This window comes from Diorhabda carinulata, chromosome 7, assembly GCF_026250575.1.
Source record: "Diorhabda carinulata isolate Delta chromosome 7, icDioCari1.1, whole genome shotgun sequence".
Taxonomy (NCBI): Eukaryota; Metazoa; Arthropoda; class Insecta; order Coleoptera; family Chrysomelidae; genus Diorhabda; species Diorhabda carinulata.
The window spans coordinates 302,312-317,682 of NC_079466.1; the positions used below are offsets into that span (position 1 = coordinate 302,312).

Sequence of the window (15,371 nt, forward strand, 5' to 3'; positions counted from 1 at the left end):
ACAATATAGAATTGGAATTTGTACACACAAAAAAAAGTGAAAATAATTGAAATACCGCAGTTTGTGCTCAAATTAAAATCTGTTTAAAATGCATACCAAAAAAGAAGTTTATGGCGGGCTATAATTACGACAAGTGCAATCATCTGTTGAAATCATTGCACACATCCACAGTATAAAACATGTTAGTATTGGGTTGGCGACAAAGTAATTTCGGTTTTGTAGTATAAAATAAAACACTTTTCCCCTAACAAACAATAGTTTTTAATCGATTATATATTTTCCATTTTGCCCAATGACATTTCAGCTTCATGATTCCGCGCTCATAACATTTCTGGTCGTTATCAGCAAAAAACTGAAGCAGGTATTATTGAAGGTCATCGTCGTTTCTGAAAGTTTGACCATTCAAAGAATTCTGCAAACTACCAAATAAATGGTAATCAGATGGTGCCAGATCAGTGCTGTATGAGGGATGTGACATCACTTCCCAGCCAAGCTCCAATAGTTTCCCACGAATTGTGTGAGGCCTTGCATTTTCATGATGGAACACTAAACCTTTCCGATTTGACAATTCTGGCCGTTCTTCTTTGATTGCTTCATCCAGTTTTATTAACTGTTGACAGTAAAAATAGAAAAAAAAAAAGATCGTTTAGTTCCTTGGTAGCAGCTCAAAAATCACAACAACTTTGTAATCCCTCTAAACTGACAGCATAAGATTTTTTTGTTGTTTTCCAGCTTTCAATGTGGTTTGTGCTAGTTTATCGTGTTTGCTTCATGATCGTTTTCGAACTATGTTATTGTACAGTACCCATTTTTCATCATCAGTGATGATTCTTTTCAAGAAAGGGTAGTTTAAGGTGCACATCGCAAATGTAGATTCTTTGTGTTAAATGAATTTCTCTCAATTCGTGAGATACCCAAATATCAAACTTCTTAACTAGCCCAAGACATGTTAAGTATTTTTCAATTGTTGTGAGCGATATATGTAGCCTCTTCGCAACCTTTCGAACGGTTATATGACGTCAATTATGACTTTGATTTGGTAATCATCAACTTCAATAGGTAGACCAGAAAGTTGCTCATCTTTAAGGGAAAAATCTCCAGAACGGAATTTTTTCAACAATTTTCGACACTCCATTTGAAATTAACCCACAACTAATAGCTTTAATAAAAATCACCCACTACTTTCTTCTAAAGTTACGTCAATGTGACCAGTATCACGTGACAAACGGCAAAGTACAGCGCACTAACATAAGTTATTCAAAAAGTAAAGCAAGGCTCTCTATCAGTAAAAGGCGAAAGTACTTAGTTGCCAACCTTATATTTAGCATTTAAAGGAGAAAGTTGAATAATCAATGTAAGATTTTATGAGCCTTGATTTTCTAAACAATTTCCTGTTTTCAAAGTCTATAAAAAGTGATAGATTTAGAAATTTAAATAAAAATTTGCACAATATTATGCAGAATTAAACAACAATCTGAAAGAAACTAAATACAGTACTTACAATTACACTATCGTAGGCATGTTTTGACGGTCAAGTTATCTTCAGACACCAAAAGTAAACAGCTACCTGAAGACAATATTTTGGTTATCAAAACATACGTCAGACAGTGTAATTGTGAAGTGTTGATGCAGTGGTAATAAAAAGTGTGTTCAGTATGAATACCACAATTGTTGAAGGAATTATAACTAACAATATATTTTATCATATAGATTACATTAACTTACAAGCCACTTCAATAAGTTCTTTCACAACATTCTTTTGGCGTTCCTTATACTCTTCATTAACAACACTATAGCTTTCACTTAAATCAGATAACTTGCTGTTTGTAAATCGAACTCCACCTTTAATTGCACCCAAAATTTTAAAATCTTTGTGTTTTCTCAACGATTTTTCGTCTTTTAAAGTTACCCTAAAGAAATATCCAAGTTGTTCAGTATATTCTAGTTTGACACCCTTATTTTTATCCAAATCCAAATCATTTGCAACTCTACTTAACACTTTTTGCATTTTTTCTTGAATTTCATCTTTTTGTTCGGCTAACTCTGAAATTTTTCATATTTTTTTAGCAATCGAATTATATTAAGTTTAAATCAGATTTGATAGAAATCAAATTTCCAAGTATGATAAGAATTAGCAACTTACCAGTTAAACTTTCATCGAAAGAACTTTTTATTAAGAATTCCGCTCTATCAACCAACTCAAAATCTAGAGTTTGTTCAATCATATTTTGAAAATTCTGCATGTCTAATGATAGTTCTGATAACGGATCAACTAACATATCATTTACGAATTTGTTGTTTAATTCTCTCAGTACTTTAATAATGGCAGGTATAGTACTAACAGCTGTATATACCTAATAATAGAAGTCCATTCATAATTATTTGAAATTTAAATTCAACAGTACAAGGAAAAATGTAACAGAAAATATAAATGATAATTTAAAGTCAAAACGTATTACCAAATCGTAATATTAGTGGTACCAAGAGGCTAATTGATATTTACTCAAAGATCATGGACCTACTGGATTTCAAAGGTTACAATAAAGAGAATAAAAGATTCTATAATATTTCTGTTTAAGGCGGTGGAGAAGGTGTCTAGTGATACAAAAATGTATTGACAGTTTTGATACTCCAACTCCAGATACTCTGATAATGAAGGTGTATTAAATTGTTGTTTACATAGAGGGGTTACCAATGCAGGCGGGTAGACAAATGTGATAAGAAAAATCTATTCGACCATATTAGATATTCACAGAGGATGTTAAGTAGGCCTCAAAAATGGTTCTGTTCAAAATACTGCCGTCGATTCGAAATACTTAGCGTGATTGTCATACAGAATGTAAACATTTTTTTTTAATTACTATATTAAATAATTAAAATAAAAATCCGCTATTGAGTAAAGTATTTATAGAAAGAAAGCTCATAGCTGCTTAAAAAAATCAAGGAATAAGTTCAAAGAAAAAGAAAAGCCAGAAGACTATAAGAACAGAAAATACTAAATAACCTTATCCAGCAGTTTTACTGTGTCAATGCACACGTGATAAACAACAAAAGGCAAATGTATTTGCCTCATATTTAAAGAATATTTTCTAAACCTCCGGATATAGAAACTAATGATGAAACCGATAATAACGATGATAGGGATATTAATGAAGAAGTAAATAGTAGAGATCAAGGAAAACTATAATTATAAATGATTGAAAATAACAATAATCCATAATATATCAGAGTCGAGCAAGAAAGTATCACTTTAAAACGTACTTCTGTTTATGTATATGGAAAAACACCTGTTTTCATAAGAGTGTTAGATTTTCTTTTTTCCCGTCTCCAGCTAATGGCGCAACACATTTTTACAGAATTTGAGTAATTTTTGGACATTTTTAATCATGTTTTAATCTTCGAATTAAATTATTTTGAATTAAATGATAAATATATCTACAGCAATGCTACTAACTAGCATATAATATTGTCCTCTGCGTAAAGTGGATTATTACCTTGTAACAATCCTGAAGACTGGCATTTTTCGAGCCGATCTTTCTAGATAATGGCACCAAATCCATAACTCTTGGTAACCATTCTTTAACGAGTTGTGTTCTAATATCGAGATTCATTGAAATACACTCCACCACTTCCAATCTTTCATTTATAGCATGAATATCTTTTAAAGGTTGTTTTATCCACTGTTCCAATAATCTACTTCCTTGAGCTGTAGCACAGTTATCTAAAAGTCCTTTTAGACTGGATGATTTATCAACGCGTTTAAAATAATTGTTTGGACCTGTATTTGAAGCTTTAGGTATAACATGAAGGGCGAACAAAGCTGCGTTATCAATTCTTACAAACCTGCACATTAAAAAATATAATTAATTATAAAGTAATAATTGAAATAATAGCAATTTTGAGTTTCGAATGATCAAATTAGTAATTTATTAATGGTACCCATTCAACTCAGGATTCTGAGGGTAATATTTTTACCTGCGAGCATCTAGAGTACTGAGCTTGAATTGATTAAAATTTTTCTCATCTTCATTTAAATTGAGAAATTTAATGAGAGCAGATAAACAACCTAGTGCATTCTTGAAATTGGTTTCCTTATAAGAAAAGCAGTTTCTTTGTTGGTCTTTCGAAAAGTATAAAAGTCTATTTAAATCCTGCGCTAAATCGCCTGCAAAATCCGATGCTTTAACCTTCGCTATTAGAATGCCTAAAATTATGAGAAAAAGAAATTTTATACATTCATAACAATTTTTATATAAGAGTATAATATACAAAATGTCGATTTTTTAATCTAAAAAATATTAAGTCAATTATTACATCCTCACAAGTAGGATAAGTAGTTTCCAATCATTATTGTATGAAATACAGATATTTTAAAAAATGTTCGAAAGGAAGTTGGAAACTAAATCGAATTTGAACTGCACTTATTTTCTCCTTCTGGAAACAAATACAATTGACATTTCACATTTGTATGACTCTAAGAAGTGAGGCTCTATCGAATTGATGGGTTAGGGCTGTTAGGCTACATCATTCTCTGAATTTCGATTTCTTCAAGATAATTTTGGACGATTCTTGTGATGTAGTAAGATAAGACTTCTAACGACATATTTTAACAACATACGACACCATACTATTAGTAATTCTCTACCACACTTAAAACTTGGTCATACGCAAATCTTCTGTTTTCTCATAATATGTATACTGGGAGTCATCTATCAAGGCCGAAGAGGCAAAATTTGGTAACATAACATGATGAATAAAAGAAAAGGTTAAACAGTAGTGTCTTTGGGCAAAATAGGTCCTGATTTGCTTCAGATATACGTCCATGGCTCTGAGCTGGTCTTCGTGTCTCTGGAAAACTTCATAATGCTCTGGAAATCGACGATTGTGCCACATGGAATAGTTGTGCTACTTGTACATGCGAAGCTTTTTTGAGTCAACCCAATAGCTACAGCAAATTCTTCGCGGGTAAGATTATTATTTTGGCAGATATTATGGTTCTGTTTAAAGTTTTAATCAAGTACACAGCTAAGTTGTGTATCGAGAAGTTAGAAAAACCACAATTTTTTCAAAAAAATTTTTTAACAAATAAAAATATTGCTTCAGTATGTCTTGAAAGTATATGATGATTATAGATTTATGAATCTTAACATTTGTTCCCAAAACACAAAGAATAAATAGCGAAATCGATTTAGAAAAAAAATTACTCTTTCAAAAATTGGCTTGTTGTGATGTAGCATCTTGATAAAAACAGTTATTTAGCATAAATATCATAATTTTAATTTTGCACTTCTCTATTTATTGTAATACTAAAGATGTTATCTATTGGGTTTTCCTTTAACTGGAAGATTCTTAATGAAGACTTTATATTTTTGTATTAATATACATGTTCCATTACCGTACAAGGTAACATCATTATTTATTTATAATCGGCATCATTCTATTATTCTAAATAAATTTCAATACAGTTGAAAATCGTAAATCCGGACAGATTCCTTCATATAGTAATTTTCAGCATCCGTATTTGACACTAGATGGCGACACCGTACAGAACGATAACATGAACATATGTGTTTATGAAGTATTTAAACTTTTTATTATTATTATTTTATGAATGTGTTTTTGTGCATATGACCTAAAATACGCAAAAATTTAAAATCCGGAACCAATCCTTTCCCAGCGATTCCGGATTTACGATGTTGTACCGTAATATAATACTAGTTAATATTTACCATTCCTTTCTAAAACTTTTCTTAGTGCAACCAGATCAGGTGTTTCTCCATTTGGTAGTATACATTCCTTGGGACCAATCTGAGCAATCAAACCTTCTAGTTCCGAAAATGAGTCGTTATCCGTAATTTCACATACTTCAAATTTACATTCAGTGACATTAACACAACTCAATGCCAGTAACTAAAATAAGCGTAAAGTGGAAAAAAGTATTACATAAGGTTGTTTCAAATAAAGAACCTCTAAATAGTTATTTGTTAACAAACAGATTCAATTTAGAAATCTCTATTAATAAAAGTCTTCATACTAAATACTTTTCATTATACGTAACAGTAGTGCGTGATTTTTACTTTTCTATTACCGTAAAGGAAAGAAATTTGTGAAGTTTATGGTGCTGATTGCTTAACAGAGCGCACGTGTTAGAATTAGTATAAAAACTTCCGTTCTGGAGATTTTTCCTTCAAAGTTGAGCAACTATCTGGTTGGCCTACTGAATTTGATGACCAAATCAAAGTCATAATGGAGGAGGATATAATTGTCCGAGAGGTTGCGAAGAGGCTACATGTATCATACAAAACGATCATGGAGCAAATACGATAAATCAGGACAAACCACATCGAAGCTGAAAAACAACGAAAAAATCTTATGCTATCAGTTTGGTGCGATTACAAAGGTGTTGTGTTTTTTGAGCTGCTTCCAAGGAACCAAACGATCAATTCTGATGTATACTGCCAACAATTAATGAAACCGGATGAAACAAACAAAGTAAAATTAGCAGAATTTTCAAATCGGAAAGGTTTAGCGTTCCACCATGATAATACAAGGCCTCACACATCTTCGGCAACTCATGGGAAACTATTGGAGCTTGGCTGGAAAGTGATGCCATATCCCCCTTACAGCCCTGATCTGCCACCATCTGATTGCCATTTATTTCGAAGTTTGCAGAATTCTTTGATTAGTCAAACCTTCAGAAATGACGATGACCTTCAATCGCACCTGGTTGAGTTTTTATTCTATACTACAAAATTGAAATTACTTTGTCGCCGACCATTTTTATAGCAAAAGATAGAAAGAGAACTTAACATGTTTTAAGTCAGCTTTTAATTAACATGAATGAAAATTGAATGGATAAGGGTCGTTATTAAACTGTTTTAGTTGGAATTTATTTTATTTAGTGCTTTCAATAAGACAAGAACAAGCTATTAAATTGTTAGTTAGTAAGGTAAAATTAATGAGTTAATGATAAAGGTGTAATCCAAATTGTGAAGATGAAGTGATTTGGGTAATACAGGAGAAATTTCAAGAAAATATTTGAAAAAATAGATAAATACAACTTACTTTATTGGGACATATTTTAATACTCATGACACAGTTTGTGAAATCAATAGGTGCATTTTCAAAAAGTAAATCCTCAAACTGACTCAAATTTCCAGGAGATCCTTTATATTCCAAAGCCCATTGATTTCCTTTTGTAGAATGCTTGATGTACACTTCGACCCTGTACTGCCGGACGATTAACAGTTCTCTTAGAAACAATTCAAATTGTCCCTTACTGACAGTTACATAGCTCAGTTTCGGTTCATCGCCCATATATTTCACGGGGGTAGATAAAAATTCGGCAGCCAGATCAGTATCCTCACCATGAAGAGAATAATATTCATTACGATTGAAAAAACGTATAGTTGATGATGGTTTCTGAAAATAAAACATATATATGTGTCCAATAAATAATTTCAAAATTTTTAAAAACTAATCGTTAACAACAATAGGTTCCTAATTTAGTCAAATTATTTTCTGCCGGAAAAGCTATAAGGTAAAGTTGTACGTTTATGGAAATTCTTTAGACTATACTAAATTCAGACATAGTAATTGTAATTGGAGACGCAAACGCGAAAGTTGGCAAAGAGGAAATGTATAAAAATATAACGGGAGGAGAAAGCAAGCGCGAAGGGTCAAATAATATTGAAAAATATGGGAATTTCCAACGAGACACTGCACAAGATTGTTATGAAGAAAATGATAGAATGAATATGAAATAGAATACATACTGATTTTGAATTATGTTAATTAATCATTTTTGGTTTTGGCGAAAAATTTGCTCACAATTATAAGAGTGAGAGATATGAACAATAAACTGAGCAGTAGAATACCTGTGATGGCCGGTATCAGACTACGGGACAGTCTCAGCTCGATCTTGTGCAGCAGCATAATGGATAAGATTATAAACGAGGTAAAGCAATCTGGCAGAGGATACCGGATGCGAAGCAAAGAAATAAAAATAGTATGTTATGCTGATGACACAGTGATCATCTCAGAAGATAAGTTACAAAGACTACTGTAGAGGTTTGAACAAATAGCGAAAGCTCTTAACATGCAAATATCCCCGAAGAAAACCAAATTTTTTACAGTATCCAGAAAACCGAGAAAATGTAAACTTCCAATATAAGAAACTCAAACAACAAAGGCGTCATTAATATCAGGGTACCTGAGAGATGTAATTTGGGCGGAATAAATAAATGACTTCCAGGAGCAAAATCGGAATATACAATACCTGTGTGAGACCAGTAATGACATACGCGATAGAGACCAGAGTAGATAACACCTTAACTAAGCGGCTTTTAAGAACTACTGAAATGCGAACGCTGAGATCAATAGCGGGACACACATTAGTTGACCACAAGAGAAATGAAGAAATAAGGGAGATATGTGACATCCAGTATGTAGTGATGGGCGATAAATCGGCGAAGGGAATGGAAAGACCACGTGGACAAAATGTTGATGATGACAGATTGCAAAGGAACAAAAATCGAATACATCCCGACCACCAGGACGACTACCTACAAAATGGTACGAAAGCTTGTCTTCATCATCCCAGCTGCAACTAGGCAACCATTGATACAAACACAGGACTAAGTCTAAGTCCTAAGAAGAATGAATTTCTGCAACTATCTATCTTATATTTATACAATAATGTATTATGTTCGAAAATCAATGTTGTAATTCCAAGAAAAACATAGTCTACATATAAAAATTTAGGTTTATATTTCTCAATTGTTTTAGAAAAACAGTTAAAAATGTAAGTAAATTAATATTTTATGAAAATGTTTTCATTTCAGTTTGAAATCAACTACTTAACATTTCAAAATATTTCTAGTGCAGTATGATAAACATGACCTTGGCATAAAAACTTTATATACAGACATAATAATGCAAGGAAAAATAAATAAAATTATTGACAGAATAAATGAAATATTTTCTTTCGAAAAATATTGTAGAAAATAAAATTTACTAAATACCTTATGTGAATTGTTAACTCAACATCAAAAATTAGAAGTTTCATTTTTCAATAAGCATCTGCAGTATTTAAAAAATTTAGTGATTCAACTTTCATCCTTTGGGCATTTTTAATATGAAAAATATGCGCATTTAATATACTTGTAGAATAATAACATCGATAATTGTATTAAACATTAGTTATCACGAATACTTATAATAAGATATGTCTGGACTCACATAAATTATCGTCGTCACTCAAATAGGAAAATGTTTTTGCATATCCCACTGTGCACAACATAGTTTTCAGGAATCCACCTTTGGTGGGAAGTCGCCAAGATTTTATCTTTAATGTAATTTACTAATTTTCTTAATAATAAAAATCGTAATAATAAAGTTTATGAAAATCTATTTGAAAAAATATTTAAATTTAAGAACAAATCTCGAGTAGATAATTCTGATTCTTAAAATTATGATCAGCAATTATTATTTGGAGTTTTAATATTCACATATATTATCAGTTCTTGGAATTTATTATAAACAACTCGTGGTACATTTATATATATACAAAAACATGTGTCAACTTACGTAAAATCTATAACTTATTGATAGTAAATGTTCTGAATTCTCAATAAAAAATATTTGAAGAATTTTTTCGAGATATCAATAGTTTTTTAGTTACTCACGATTGAGAACTTGGAATTTTGTGTAAAAAATTTTGATCTATGTTTAAGAGTTTTCATTGGCTCGATTTCAACCTGTTGAAATGAAAATTATATAAAAATACGATATATACAGAGGGCTTCTAAAGAATCAACTAGGCTTCGAGACAACTCGGAAGCCATTTGGACGGCTTTTATGAAGCATCTACCTATTCCTAATATTTCAAGGAATAGCGTTTATTGCAGCCGCCATCTATCATTATTATGTGCTTTCGATCTGTCCAAGTTTTCTATTCATAGTCAAATAATGGGAAAATAGGAAGAGAAAATTCTTATGTCATATTATTGATCAAAAGTTTTGTTTCCAATACGTGGTCATTCTTATAGGAGAAAAGATTCGAATAGTGCAGTCCGTGAAGCTTTTCGCCTCCGAATTTTTTGAAACGGAACCGATCTACTTGAAATTTCACATATAGTTAGAGGAGAGGTCTATAATCATTAGTGACATAGTGTCGATTGAAGCTTACACCCCGTTGGGAGTTGACATTCCTTCTCGGGGGTGGAAAATTATTTTTGAAAAATGTTTAAAGAGATATCAATAGTTTTTTAGTTATTCACTTGATTGAAAACTTTGAATTTTTAGTAAAAAAAACCACGTAATCAAAATATTTTCGCATTTTATTTAAAAAAGTGTAGTGGTTTCGAAAAGGGAGGTCTCACTCCAACAAAAATTTTTACTCCTCATTTCTGAACAGTTTTCGGTTTTCGCACGTTCATCATTTTTTGCTTGTAGCCTTCAAAAAATATTTCTAGAATAATTATTACTAAGAATTGTTATTCGCATTTTTTCTCAAATGATACCAGCAAGTTCAGGATTATCTACTATTTATTGTGTCAAGTACAATATTTAGCGAAATAATTTTTTATTTCTTTTAAAGTAGATACGTGACATTTTGACCTTGTGTTTTTCTTTAGAAATAACATATTTATCTGAAATTACTGATATAATATCTATAACAAGGTAAACAATAATTGATTTAAATAATAAATAAAACTTAAAAAAATCGAAGGGTAAATAAAAACAAAAGTCAAAGTTAATATCAAAGGATTAGTAAAAAAAAAGTAATGACATCAAAAACATGTAAGAAAACAAAATCTGGCGTCTCAGTTTTTATATCGGAAAAAGTTTTGAAATGCGTGTAAGAGGACATCAATAAATAACGTCACACGTTAAGGGGGTGGGAGGGGGTCGACGAAGTGTGACTTTGTGTGACAAAAATCTAAATGTTAAAACATCTCATGTTCTACTAGTGTTAGGAGCCAACCGCCAAACGCATTGCGCCTAGCAGCAATTTCTTTGTTTCCATTTTGGTGCTATTTTGGTATTTACAACTTACCAAATAATTTCAAAATGGATCAAAAAAAAATAATTTAGGTTATCTTTACCATCAACTATATGTTTCATCATACAAAGCCACTAATAAACACAAGTAATTACATAAAAGAGGCAACAAGAAGTTTTACCTATCGCGAAGTTTCGTCCTCAAAGATTTGCTACTACACGTGCCAGAGAATTTCTTTGTGTGGATGATGACGATGATGCTGTATGGATGGATGAACACATTATCATCTCAAAAGAGAACGAAGTGGCTGCTATGCCAATTGTTTTGTTCATTTTTTGATTGATGCAGACGATGCGGTACTGTTGGCGGAGAACGAGGACGATCTGCAAAGGCTACTGTACCAATTTAACAAAACAGCAAAAAAATTCAATATGATAATATCAGCGGCAAAGACAAAATCAATGGTTACTTCCAAGACACCGATCAGATGTAAGCTTGTGGTGGATAACAAAATAATACACCAGGAAATGAAATTTAAATATCTGGGAATCGAAATATCTGGACACGGAGACGTGGAGACGGAAGTAAGAAACCAAGCTACAAGAACCTCAAGAGCAGCAGCATACCTAAATGACACAATCTGGCGAAATAAATACATTCGAACTGAAGCAAAAGCCCACATATACAAGACCGCAATCAGACCTATATTATCCTATGCAGCAGAGACCCGACCTGAGACCTCTAAAACGAAACGGATATTGGAGACTACAGAAATAAAAATAGGTCGAAGAATAGCGGGAAGAACACTAATGGATAGAGAAAGGAGTGAAAACATAAGACGAACATGCGGGATAGATAATATCAATGACTGGGTACTGGATAGAAAGATAAAATGGAATGAGCACATTGACCGCATGACGGAAGAACGAATTGTGAAAATATCAAGGGACAAATCACCAGCAGGACAAAGAAGCATTGGAAGACCTAGGACAAGATGGAGTGACAACCTCCCAGGTGACTGAGCAGAGGCAATGACGTGAAGAAAAACAGGCAATGATGCCTATACACAGCAGGAAGAAGAAGAAGAAGATTTTTTGATTTGATGTTGATTTTATTAGAAAATAATTTACAAGGAAATAAACTGACTTCGGAACCGCTGTTTTCATTCAATAATTTCTAAATGTAATTTGCAAAGGGGCAAAAATTGAATGAAATTCTTGTGATGTAATTTATGGATGACCCCTAATATCAATTGTGCCGTTCCACTACGCGTTGACATCGGCTAAAACGTCACTAATAACGTCATTACTAACGCCGACGACGATCCATGTCAATATTCCTGTTACATTATACTGGGATGAAATTAGCAACACCATAATTTATAATATTTTTAATAAATTGAGTAGTAAACGTTAGAAATTACCAGTACCTTGTTTTTAATTGGAAAGTTGTCACTTGTACAATTCAATTACCGTGTTTACTTTATGTTTATTCACATTCCTATGGTTAGTCCTTTGCGAATAACAAAATTTCAAGTTTCTAGCTTTCACCTTTTAAGGGTGATATCTCGGAAAGAGGAAATTTTGTTATAGGAAAAACCCTCCTTCATTTCATACGAGCAATCACCTCCTGAATTTTGTCGCACCAATTTAGAAGTATTAGTATTACAAGTGAGATTCTTTTTGTTTTTAATAAACGTGAACACAAAAGTCAATCTATTTGAAACATATAAAGTTTTTAATATTAATATGGTCACTATAAGATGTTATTAGAGTAGCTAATTATATATCAACTTAAGACAAAGGAACCTTTAAGTAGGGTCTGAATAAATTGAGCAAATTAGTATTACATAGAACCATAACTTTTTACGAACTGGTTATGTTTTTGATGGAACATCATCATTTATTTTTGTAGATAATCCTTTACTTGTTATTGTATGTAGTGTTTCTCTTGATCTGTAGTTATAGTAATTCTCCAAGTCCACTCCTTTTCTCTATGGGTTTTGTCCAATGCTTTGATATTACAACTTTGACGATAAATGCTTCATCTATTGTATTTCACGGAGGTATTCCAGCAACTCCCGAAAGGGCTACGTAAGCTTAACCGGATATGATGTTATTAGTAAACTATCTATAAACTATTATCTGATTCCTCTATCAAATATCAACCTTTAAGTCACTCCTTGTCATTAGGAAACGTCACATTTTTCATAACCTTCATAAAAAAAACTTTACGTAACTTTTCAAATTTTAAATAATAATTTATGAATTACTTTAAAAACTGACTGATAATAATTAACGCAATATTTCAATTTAATAGTATTTTAAGATTTATAACCATTGACAACAACATTATTAAAGACACAGTTATTTAAAATAAGCCCATGTTCTGGGTAAATATTCTCTTGAACTTCTTGTCTAATGTTAATTCCATCTGAAGCTGTGATATCTAATTGTATGCCAGGAGGTTGGCACAGAATGTTTTCTGAACTTCTTCTCTTATTTTCTAATGAACTCTTAACATATCTTCTATCGGCTACTCTGTTGAATTTCCATCTTCCATGCTGCTTTATTTTCAGAATGTCTGCGAGGAAAGAAGGCTGACGAGCGTCTGGAACAATGTCCTGTGTATCCTCTAACATTAGATAGACTAAGATAATAAGCAATCTTTGCTGGTAATTATCCAATAGTTGTATGCCAAATTTTCCATTGTAATATTGCACAAAAAAATCTGTCGTGCTTTACAGCAGGAGGTCTAATATTTCTATACTTTTTGAGGAGGTCAACAAGATTGACACCAGCAATATTTTCAGCAGATACTACAAATTCGCCAATAACGGGTGTTTTGCTTTCTGGAAATGTAATTATAAAAAAAGGCGCCTTCATAAAATACGTCTCTTTCTCGTAAGTTCAGCCTTTCTGCGAGCTTGCGCAATCCCTATTATCATTGCGACCTAAAGAACAGATTTATTTATTAATAAATTATAAACATAACGTAACTTGAGTTGTACTTTTGCAAATAAAAATATTTTGTCTACATTCCCCTTCGATTTTTTTACATGGCATCCTGCACACCGTCTCTACAACATAATGTACTTCTTGATATTTTAGAACACGGTCAGTTCAGATCTTAATATTTAATATGTAGTCCTCAATGTCAACGCCTTTGATGTTTTCAAATTTTCAAAATAAGCAAGTAGTACCTTTTCGTTCTTTATATTTTTCAAATCGCGACATTTTTCAAATTTTTGGTAGGCCAGGGCGTATCTACTTCTTAATTTTTCAAGTATTAATCTACCCATTGCAGCATTATTTTGCAGACTCTCTCATTTCGCTATCTAAGGGCATTTCAAGTAATTACTTTACGTATTATATAAAATATTAACAGATGTCATCAGAAACTGCGAATGTGTCAACGTTTGAAAGGTCTCTTCCGTTAAACCACCGATATATTTGGGGGGTTCAAATATACAGAAAAAACTATATGAATTACTTAATGAATAATGAGTTAATAAATTTGAAATCTCATTAATATGACCCTGACAACTACGAGCAGTAGAATTTTAATGTGATCGGATGAATTTATAGTGGAAAAAAGACTAATACAAGGAGATCCTCTCTCTATGAACCGAATTATATTAGAAGAAATAGCAATAAGAGAATCTAAGATACAAATAACGGTCTACATCTTTCACCATAAAGCACGCCGACGATAAAAGGGTTGTTAGCAATATCAAAAACGGAAATGGAAAAGGTTTCTAGTAAATTTGACGATAATGTAAACAAATTTGTCTTACAAGTCAATGAAGACAAAACAACATCAATTTAATTATCTAAGAATAATCTACAGATATAGAAAAAAGTGATACATAAATATATAAATACATAGGGGTATTTTGGAAGGTAATTAAATGGTGGGTCACTATCAACAATAATTAGATAAAAAAACATTTCAAAGGTTATCGAAATCGGAGCGTTTACAACAATTGTAAGCAGTTATATATGCATGAGAAATGACAAAAATGAGAATAAATTGAAAGTATTGGAAAAATAAATTCATAGGATAATATCTGAGTGTCAAAATATCAGGAAGTATCTAGAGACGACACACAAAATATACAGAAAGCCGAAGATAATATTTGAGAGTACAAAGTCGTTACGACATATTGTCAGAATTATATAGTAATTTATTGTGAGATTTATGCTGAGGGAGAAAAGGGTACAAAAAGAAGAGAGGTCTAAAGAAAACTTATGAGAGATTTGGATGATCGAGTGGAGTAGCAAAGGACCGAAGAAAGTTGGCGAAAATAGTGAAAATTATTCAAGTAACGTGTCTATTTCAATTCTATGCAAAATTTTGAAAACTA

General features: G+C 31.9%; 1 protein-coding gene across 4 annotated transcripts in view; it reads right to left on the reverse strand.

Annotated features, from left to right (window-relative positions):
• The window catches only part of LOC130896216 (DNA mismatch repair protein Msh2), a 47,575-nt gene that overhangs the window by 7,565 nt on the left and 24,639 nt on the right, over positions 1-15,371 (reverse strand). For 2 of the 4 annotated variants that reach the window (XM_057804154.1, XM_057804155.1), the window contains 6 exons: positions 7,066-7,422; positions 5,730-5,910; positions 3,976-4,204; positions 3,495-3,843; positions 2,144-2,354; positions 1,726-2,043 (listed from right to left, as the gene is read on the reverse strand). In XM_057804154.1, the coding sequence (XP_057660137.1) occupies positions 1,726-2,043; positions 2,144-2,354; positions 3,495-3,843; positions 3,976-4,204; positions 5,730-5,910; positions 7,066-7,422 (1,645 nt within the window). Of the gene's footprint in view, positions 1-1,725; positions 2,044-2,143; positions 2,355-3,494; positions 3,844-3,975; positions 4,205-5,729; positions 5,911-7,065; positions 7,423-9,240; positions 9,361-11,186; positions 11,722-15,371 lie in introns of those variants that run through there. The other 2 variants (XM_057804158.1, XM_057804157.1) reach the window with 2 other exon arrangements.